This window comes from Penaeus chinensis, chromosome 36, assembly GCF_019202785.1.
Source record: "Penaeus chinensis breed Huanghai No. 1 chromosome 36, ASM1920278v2, whole genome shotgun sequence".
NCBI classification, from domain to species: Eukaryota; Metazoa; Arthropoda; class Malacostraca; order Decapoda; family Penaeidae; genus Penaeus; species Penaeus chinensis.
Window position 1 is genome coordinate 21,270,262 of NC_061854.1, and position 10,000 is coordinate 21,280,261.

At 39.5% G+C, this 10,000-nt stretch overlaps 1 protein-coding gene across 1 annotated transcript in view; it reads left to right on the top strand.

The window, feature by feature from the left end:
- Positions 1–10,000, top strand: part of LOC125044602 (myosin heavy chain, muscle-like) — a 12,929-nt gene that overhangs the window by 1,011 nt on the left and 1,918 nt on the right. The window contains exons 2-20 of the mRNA XM_047641351.1: positions 441–1,023; positions 1,128–1,155; positions 1,313–1,412; positions 1,539–1,628; positions 1,736–1,898; positions 1,988–2,091; positions 2,426–2,563; positions 2,672–2,941; positions 3,082–3,252; positions 3,678–4,008; positions 4,120–4,172; positions 4,299–4,386; positions 4,653–4,770; positions 5,374–5,491; positions 5,780–6,253; positions 6,371–7,257; positions 7,365–7,443; positions 8,073–8,318; positions 9,157–9,944. Coding sequence (XP_047497307.1) covers positions 510–1,023; positions 1,128–1,155; positions 1,313–1,412; positions 1,539–1,628; positions 1,736–1,898; positions 1,988–2,091; positions 2,426–2,563; positions 2,672–2,941; positions 3,082–3,252; positions 3,678–4,008; positions 4,120–4,172; positions 4,299–4,386; positions 4,653–4,770; positions 5,374–5,491; positions 5,780–6,253; positions 6,371–7,257; positions 7,365–7,443; positions 8,073–8,318; positions 9,157–9,944 — 4,760 coding nt within the window. The 5' untranslated portion in view covers positions 441–509. The remainder of the gene's footprint in view (positions 1–440; positions 1,024–1,127; positions 1,156–1,312; positions 1,413–1,538; positions 1,629–1,735; positions 1,899–1,987; positions 2,092–2,425; positions 2,564–2,671; positions 2,942–3,081; positions 3,253–3,677; positions 4,009–4,119; positions 4,173–4,298; positions 4,387–4,652; positions 4,771–5,373; positions 5,492–5,779; positions 6,254–6,370; positions 7,258–7,364; positions 7,444–8,072; positions 8,319–9,156; positions 9,945–10,000) is intronic.

Consider the following 10,000-nt stretch of genomic DNA (forward strand, 5'->3'; position numbering starts at 1 on the left):
ATATATATATATATATATATATATATATACATAAGTACATGTTTAGATGTATCAATGTGTATATATATAAATAACTATATATATATATATATATATATGTGTGTGTGTGTGTGTGTGTGTGTGTGTGTGTGTGTGTGTGTGTGTGTGTGTGTGTGTGTGTGTGTATGTGTGTGTGTGAGTACATATATATTTGTATATATGTATATACATATATATTTATATATATGTATATACATATAGGTATACACATAAAGGTATACTCAAGTATATATTTAAACAAAATTATATAAATATATATATACATATATATATATATATATATATATATATATATATATATATATATATATATAGTGAGTGTAGGTAAGTAGGTATAGAAACGTTTATGTCTGCGTATATAATGTATGGCTATGTATGTGTATATATACACTTGTTTTCAGGAAAATAGCAGAGCCGTACTACCGTACTTGTGCGTTTGACTTCGTTATTGCTAAGCCCGCACCACCAGCATGCCTGGCCACGTCAAGAAGAGCACGGGTCCCGATCCCGACCCCTCTGAATACCTATTCATCTCTCGGGAGCAGAAGATGAAGGATCAGTCGAAACCCTACGATCCTAAGAAGTCCTACTGGTGTCCTGACCCTAATGAGGGTTTTGTCGAATGTGAGCTTCAGGGTGCCAAAGGTGACAAACATGTCACAGTTAAGATTCCCAGTGGCGAGATGAAGGACTTCAAGAAGGAGCAGGTCGGACAGGTCAACCCTCCCAAGTACGAGAAGTGTGAGGATGTGTCTAACTTGACCTTCTTGAACGATCCCTCCGTCTTCTACGTCCTCAAGTCCCGTTACCAGGCCCAGCTTATCTACACCTACTCCGGTCTCTTCTGTATCGTCATCAATCCTTACAAGCGTTACCCCATCTACACCAACCGTACCGTTAAGATTTACCAAGGAAAGAGACGTAATGAGGTTCCTCCTCATCTCTTCGCAATCTGTGATGGTGCTTACGCGAATATGATGCAAGGTGAGTAAATATCAAACAGAGCAGAATCTTCATGATTATCAAAACATGCCGATATGCAGGCTCTAAAAACAGGATTAATTCTTCTGTCTTTCTTCCTCTTACAGATCGCCAGAATCAATCTATGCTTATCACGTAAGTCGTAACAGAACAACAGAATATTCAGTTCTACTAAATATAATAAAGTCGATGGGGGTTACAAGAACATATTAATAATATTTTCAGTACAGCTTAGAAGCTGATGTACACAAAATTATCTGAGTCTTTATACGAGTTTTAAATCTGCCAACAGGGGTGAGTCTGGTGCTGGCAAGACCGAAAACACGAAGAAGGTGTTGTCTTACTTCGCAAACGTTGGTGCCACCGAGAAGAAAGAAGGCGAGAAGAAACAGGTAAGATATATCCATAATGTTAATATACCGTCACGAAACCGTTTTATTTATATTTTTCGCCATGCATTTCTATCCATAACATCTTCGTCCATGATGTGAAACCAACCTTGGCCTTCTTGCTTGCAGAATCTTGAAGATCAAATTATCCAAACCAACCCCATCCTTGAGGCTTACGGCAATGCCAAGACAACTCGTAACGACAATTCCTCCCGTTTCGTGAGTAAAAGCTTTAGCCTTCTCAACTTACGTTATATGGTGTTGATGTAGAATGATTGGACAGTGGTTTTGCATTTCTGTGCATTCAACGTTCTTATTTAACACAGGGAAAATTCATCCGTGTCCACTTTGCTCCCAACGGCAAGCTTTCTGGCGCCGATATTGAGGTCTATTTGCTCGAGAAGGCTCGTGTCATCTCACAATCCCCCGCCGAGCGTGGTTACCATATTTTCTACCAACTCATGTGCGATCAGATCGACTACGTCAAGAGTAAGTTTTTGTCTTATTGTCTTTTGTTATATTTGTCGATAAAGAAATACAAGGTGATTTCTAATTACAATTATATTTCCTTTCCCCAGAGATATGCCTGTTGTCGGATGACATTTACGATTATCACTACGAGTCTCAGGGTAAGGTCACTGTTCCATCCATCGATGACAAGGAGGACATGCAGTTCACTCACGTGAGTTGACAATAGATATACGTATATTGCAACCTGTAAAGCGTTGGTTGATTCGGTTGAACATAGGTAGTTTAAAACTAGACAACCGAATCTTAGAAAAAAAAATCCAAACTTTCTTAATTAATACAAATCCCGTGTGGCACTCTAATAAGGATAGATGAAACTTTCGATATACAAACGTTTCCCCATGAAATTAACAAATATACACACAATATATGTGCAACTTCTTCCATCCTTGGCATCTTTTTACTTCTAAGAGAAGAGATTAATAACAAATTCAAAGATTTCTAAATCCCAGTGAAACATAACAGGCTTTCATTTCATACACATAAAGGAAGCTTTCGAAATCCTGAACTTCTCCAACGAAGAAAGAGATGACTGCTACAAGATCACAGCTTGCGTCATGCACTTTGGTAACATGAAGTTCAAGCAGAGGGGTCGTGAGGAGCAGGCCGAGGCTGATGGCACTGAGGTATGATTTCACCTAAGAATAAGAATTACAAAGTGTAATTAAAGTCAAAATACCAAATAACGGCACACTTTTCTTCCTATGTATTTAACATATCTTTCCTCTCTAAAGCCTGGAGAAATTGTTGCCAAGTTGCTTGGTGTTGACGCGGAGGAACTCTATAGGAACTTTTGCAAGCCCAAGATCAAGGTCGGTGCCGAGTTCGTCACAAAGGGTATGAATGTCGACCAAGTAAACTACAACATCGGTGCCATGGCTAAAGGTCTGTTTTCACGTTTGTTCTCGTGGCTCGTCAGGAAGTGTAACATGACACTCGAGACTGGCCAGACTCGTGCTATGTTCATCGGTGTGCTCGATATTGCCGGCTTCGAGATCTTCGACGTAAATTCCATATTATTTTTTATTTGTTTTTTTATCAAAATGAAAAAAAAAAACAATTTGAATTATATGTCTTGACAATTTGATGTCCTTTATCTATCTATAACAGTGCTAACACAAAAATCCTATTATCTCCCCCCTAGTTCAACGGCTTCGAGCAGATTTGCATCAACTTCTGTAACGAGAAGCTGCAGCAATTCTTCAATCATCACATGTTCGTGCTGGAACAAGAAGAATACGCAAAGGAGGGTATTGTCTGGCAGTTCGTCGACTTCGGTATGGATCTGCAGGCTTGCATTGAACTCTTCGAGAAGGTAATGTGATTGTTAGATCAATCTCACGCAACCAAATATCCGTTTTAAAAATAATCTTCCTTTCTCCCTTCTTGGAATTATAAAAAAAAAAATAATAATAATAATAATAATACATAAAAATGGACTTTGTTTGGTGGTTCGTGAACTTCGACATATATTTTCAAACTAGCACTGAACATTTCGAGAATGCAACTGTTGTTCTTTCAGGAGCAATTCCTTTCTTACTTTCTTTTCATAAGTCAGGTTTCTGTTACCCATTACGCCTCTCTTTTATTATTTCCACCAGAAAATGGGTATTCTCTCCATCCTTGAAGAAGAGTCCATGTTCCCGAAGGCCAACTATCTATCGCAATCGGTACTACATCACAACTAAATCTTCAAGAGTTATCTATCCATTTCTGGTTTAACTTCTACCTTATTTTCAGAAAATGGGTCTCCTCTCCATCCTTGAGGAAGAGTCCATGTTCCCCAAGGCTACTGACAAGACCTTCGAGGAGAAGCTGAACAATAACCATCTCGGAAAGTCTCCTTGCTTCATCAAGCCCAAGCCTCCAAAGGCCGGCCAGCCTGAGAACCACTTTGCCATCGTTCACTACGCTGGTGTTGTGTCCTACAACCTGAGTGGCTGGCTTGAGAAGAACAAGGATCCTCTCAACGACACCGTCGTCGACCAGCTTAAGAAGGCCTCCAACGCGTTGACGGTTGAACTCTTTGCTGACCATCCGGGCCAGTCTGGTGATGCTGGAGGAAAAGGTGGTAAGCATCCTTTCCATCCGATATATCTTATATAAAATTATACATCTCTATTTTCTCGATGGATACGAATTTATGTTTTTTCAAACTTTTTTTTTTTTTTTTTTGTTACAGGCAAAGGTGGCAAGCAGCAAACTGGCTTCAAGACAGTATCTTCTGGATACAAGGTAAAATAATGAAGGCATTTATTTTCATATACTCGTGGAAGTATTTCCCTTCCAAAATGATGAAGGATACCAATTAATATATCATATAGCAGGCTTCATGACCGGAAAAAATCGTTCTCTTTACAGGATCAGTTAGGCAACTTGATGAAAACGCTCAATGCTACTCACCCCCACTTCATCCGCTGTATTGTTCCAAATGAGTTTAAGAAACCTGGTAAGTTCGTTGAATCACACACACACACACACACACACACACACACACACACACACACACACACATATATATATATATATATATATATATATATATATATATATATTTATATATTCACATATTTTTTCTTTTCTTCTGGGGCTGTAAGAATAGTTCTACGTACGAAGTTGGCTCTCTGACGTTAACGAGAGACCGGTGTCAGAATATCAACCTAGATAATACTCAGTGTTAGCACCACTTAATACTATGTATGTCTTTGCTAACAGGTGAAGTAGACGCTGGCCTTATTATGCATCAGCTAACTTGTAACGGTGTGCTTGAGGGTATCCGTATCTGCCAGAAAGGATTCCCCAACAGGATGCCTTACCCTGACTTCAAAAAAAGGTGCATACAATGTAGGAGTGTCATAATGTAGTATAGCTATGTACGATAGTACTAGCAATTTTTCTTACTTTTAGTACGCATCTTCATTTCGTTAGTGTATGTGTGCATAAATAAGTTTGTATATTATATGATATTATATATATATATATATATATATGTATGTATTTATATGTATATGTATATATATATATATATATATATATATATATATATATGTATTTATATGTATATGTATATATACATATATATATATATATATATATATATATATATATATATATATGTGTGTGTGTGTGTGTGTGCATATATATTATGTATGTATGTATATGTACAAGTATACACACACATCCATATATACACATATATGTGTTTGTGTGTATACTTGCACATACACATATAAGCATAATATATATGTATACATATATACATATATATTATCTACATGTTATATATATATAATATATTATATATGTGTGTGTATGTGTGTGTGTGTGTGTGTGTGCAAGTTGTGTGTATATATATAATGTATAATGAATAGAAATCACTCACACCCATATAATCATCCTTTGCAAAATAAATGCTAAAAATGCCATTTCTTTTTAGATATAACATCCTAGCCGCTAAGGAGATGATTGAAGCGAAGGACGACAAGAAGGCAGCTACAGCTTGCTTCCAAAAGGCCGGTCTTGATCCTGAATTGTACCGAACCGGCAACACAAAGGTATGGATACTTTTACTTTTAGTCTCCAAACAGTGTTAGAACTGCCATGTCACTTGCTAAGTCTCATTAATCCAGAATGCCTAATAGCATGATATTCAATACTGACAGTATTATTCATGTTATATATTATGCTCTCAATAGAGAATGGCGTTTCCTCGGAAATACCCTGTAAGTCACTTTGCAGATTCCAATTAGAAGATGAAATAAACGTGGAGGTTACATAGGTCACAGTAATCAGGACTTAGCATTACAAACCCTGTTAGATACTAATTCTTGGTTATATTAAAGGTATTCTTCCGTGCTGGTGTCTTGGGCACCCTTGAAGAAGTCCGTGACGACCGCGTGATGAAGCTTGTAGCATGGCTTCAAGCAGTTATCCGTGGTTTTATCAGCCGCAAATATTACTCAAAAATGCAGAAGCAGCGCACTGCCCTTCTTGTTATGCAGCGCAACCTCAGGAAGTATAAGATTATGCGATCCTGGCTCTGGTATGAGCTTTGGATCAAGCTGAAGCCCAGGCTGAAGGCTACTCGCGCAGAAGAAGAACTAGAAAACCTGGAAGCTCTTGCAGCAAAGGCTGAAAAAGACTTCGAAAAAGAAGTTAAGGTTCGGGAAGAACTTGAAGCTAAGAATGCAGCTCTTCTCCAGGAGAAGAATGAACTTCTGGCGGCCGTAGATTCATCCAAGGGTGGAATGTCTGAGTTCCATGAGAAGCAAGCCAAATTGCAAGCGCAGAAGGCAGAGCTTGAGTCTCAGCTGAATGTAAGTTTCTTTACAAAATGGAATATATAATAAAAAGGCAGCGAGGTAATAAACATACATATATGCGCGTACATGTGTTGTTTATGATTTAATGGATGTCACTTTGTCAAATTACAGGAAACTCTCGAACGCCTGAGGAAAGAAGAAGAGGCACGCAACCAGATTGCCAATGGAAAGAAGAAATGTGAACAAGAGGTTGATAACTTGAAGAAGGAGCTTGAAGAACTCGAACTTTCTGTTCAGAAGGGCGAGCAAGACAAGCAAACCAAAGACCAGCAGCTTACAAACCTGAACGATGAGATATCTCATCAGGAAGAACTCATCAGCAAGGTTAACAAGGAAAAGAAGCACCTCCAAGAATGCAATCAAAAGACTGCTGAAGATCTCCAGGCTATCGAGGATAAGTGCAACCACCTTCACAAGGTCAAGAGCAAGTTGGAAGCTAACCTGGACGAACTCGAAGATACACTCGAACGCGAGAAGAAGCTCCGCGCCGAAGTTGAGAAATCAAAGAGGAAGGTTGAGGGTGACCTCAAACTGACACAGGAAGCTGTTGCTGATCTGGAACGTAACCACAAAGAACTTGAAATGGCCGTAGAACGGAAGGATAAGGAACTTGCTGCTATAACTGCCAAGATAGAGGATGAACAAGCTCTTGTGTACAGGGACCAGAGGCAGGTTAAGGAACTGCAAGCTCGTCTTGAGGAGCTTGAGGAGGAAGTTGAGCATGAGCGTCAGGCCCGTGGCAAGGCCGAGAAAGCCAAAAATGTTTTGTCTCGCGAGCTGTCAGAACTTGGAGAGCGACTGGATGAGGCTGGTGGCGCTACCGCGGCTCAGATCGAAATCAATAAGAAGCGTGAAGGCGAACTAGCTAAGGTCCGCCGCGATATTGAGGAGTCCAACCTTCAGCATGAGGCAGCTCTTGCCACTCTCCGCAAGAAGCACAACGACGCCGTTGCAGAGATGTCTGAGCAAATTGACTACCTCAATAAGATGAAGGCCAGGTGAGGGAGAAGGATAATGGTAAAATGTGAATTTTGATTAAATATATGCATAGTGAGTAAATGTAACCATTTGCATGGTCCTAACACCTTGATTTACACATTAATAGGTCTGAGAAGGATAAGGAAGCCATTAAACGTGATGCTGATGATGCCAAGGCTTCTATGGATTCACTTGCTCGGGATAAGGTAAACTATGTTAAATTGTGCTTCATTTTATGAAAGTGCCTGTCACACACACATACAAAAAATATGCACTCACATACATATATATGTTCATGCAGACACGTGTATGTGTGCATGTATATATGTATATTTGTGTCTATATATATACATATATATTTATATATATGTGTGACCCGGGCCGGCCGAGTAGGAACTTCAATCATATATATATATATATATATATGTGTGTGTGTGTGTGTGTGTGTGTGTATGTGTGTGTGTGTGTGTGTGTGTGTGTGTGTGTGTGTGTGTGTGTGTGTGCATTTACACATATAAATTTACATTTATACATATATGTGTATATACACACACTTGTGTTTGTGTATACATGTACACACACACACACACACACACATACATATATATATATATATATATATATATATATATATATATATATATATACATATATAAAGTCCTAAGCGTCTATAACTCGTGTTATATGTCTGACTGTATACATAAATGTATATTATAGATGCATTAGTAAGATAAAGTAGTGTCTGGTAAATGAGTTTAATTCCCTTGATAGTGAAAGTAAGGGTTATAATTTGCATTATTTGTATTCTTTCATTTCACTTGAATTTCTTACTTAGACAACCGCTGAGAAAACCACTAAGCAGCTCCAGCATCAGTATAGTGAAATCTGTGCCAAGTTAGACGAGATCAATCGCACCCTAGGTGATTTTGATGCAGCCAAGAAAAAGCTTGCCTGTGAGAACGCTGACCTTGTTCGTCAGCTGGAAGAAGCTGAAAATCAAGTCGGTCAGCTCTCCAGGCTCAAGCTTTCTCTTACCAACCAGCTGGACGACTCAAGGAAACTGTGTGACGAAGAAAGCAGGGTAAGTTTATAAAAGAATGACAATTTTAAAAATATATATATACTTGCATGTGTGCTGTTATATCTGTTTGCATGCATGTAATCCCTACAGCCCAGAGAGGATGGGAGAGTTAAACATGTATATATGATTTACATATCAATGTGTTTATATGTGTGTATTATGTAAAGTATATTATGTAATATAGCAAACAATTACTGCATATGTGTGTGTCTTTGTGTGCATATATATGTACAAATATAAGTCAATATATACACACACACACACACATATATATATATATATATATATATATATATATATGTTCCTGTGTGTGTGTGTGTGTGTGTGTGTGTGTGTATGTGTGTGTGTGTGTGTGTGTGTGTGTGTGTGTGTGTGTGTGTGTGAATAACAACCCTTACTAACCAGGACTCGAATCAACTTCACTCAAGGTATGACCGGAGGACCAGTACTAAACCAACCATACCACACGACCTCGGTCCATCTGACTTAGGATTTGGATTGCTAAATCAATTTTTACCGAGTGCCCAGTGGAAGTGCCCACGAGGAGTGTGTGTAAAGCTTTGCTATCATTACTCTAGTATGAGTAGATAGGTAATGTCTATGGAGCTATTGAGATCCTAGTTGCACATTCATTTTAGTGGGTCGTGTTGTATGGTTGATAATGATCCTCCGGTTTATACCTGGAGTGACCAAGGCTCGAGTCCTGGCATTGCATTATTCCATCTTTCATATATACATGTACATATATTTGTGTGTGTGTAAGTATATGTGTGTATTATGTACAGTAGCATGTATGTAAGTACGTAAATTGACTGATATAGCTTTCTTTAATCCGTAGGGTCGTGCCACTCTCCTGGGTAAATTCCGCAATCTGGAGCACGACATTCAAGCTCTCCGTGATCAACTGGATGAGGAGAGTGATGCCAAGGGAGATGTTCTCCGAATGCTCTCCAAGGCTAACGCTGAGGCTCTCATGTGGCGCTCCAAGTACGAGTCTGAGGGTGTTGCCCGTGCTGAGGAACTCGAGGCTTCTCGTATGAAGCTCTCCGCTCGTCTTGAGGAGGCCGAAATGCAAATTGAGTCCCTCAATGTGAGGAACCTGCATCTCGAAAAGACTAAAATGCGTGCTGCTGCTGAGCTGGACGACCTCCAAGCTTCTGCTGACCGTGCACAGGGCCTAGCCAATGCTGCTGAAAAGAAGCAGAAGAACTTCGACAAGATCATTTCCGAATGGAAACTGAAGGTTGATGACTTGGCTGCTGAGGTAGATGCCTCTCAGAAGGAATGCCGCAACTACTCCACCGAACATTTCCGCCTGAAGGCCGCCAATGATGAGAACATTGAACAGCTTGACAGCATTCGCCGAGAGAACAAGAACCTGAGCGACGAGATCAGGGATTTGGTGGACCAGATTGGTGAGGGGGGCCGAGCATACCATGAATCTCAAAAGAGTGCCAGGCGTCTTGAACTAGAGAAGGAAGAGCTACAGGCTGCTCTTGAGGAGGCTGAGGCAGCTCTTGAACAAGAGGAGAACAAGGTCCTCCGAACACAGCTTGAGCTGAGCCAGGTCAGACAAGAAATCGATAGACGTGTTCAAGAGAAGGAAGAAGAATTCGAAAACACTCGGTAAGCACTTTGTTTGTGCCGTCAAAAAAAAAAAAAAAAACATATATATATTTTAT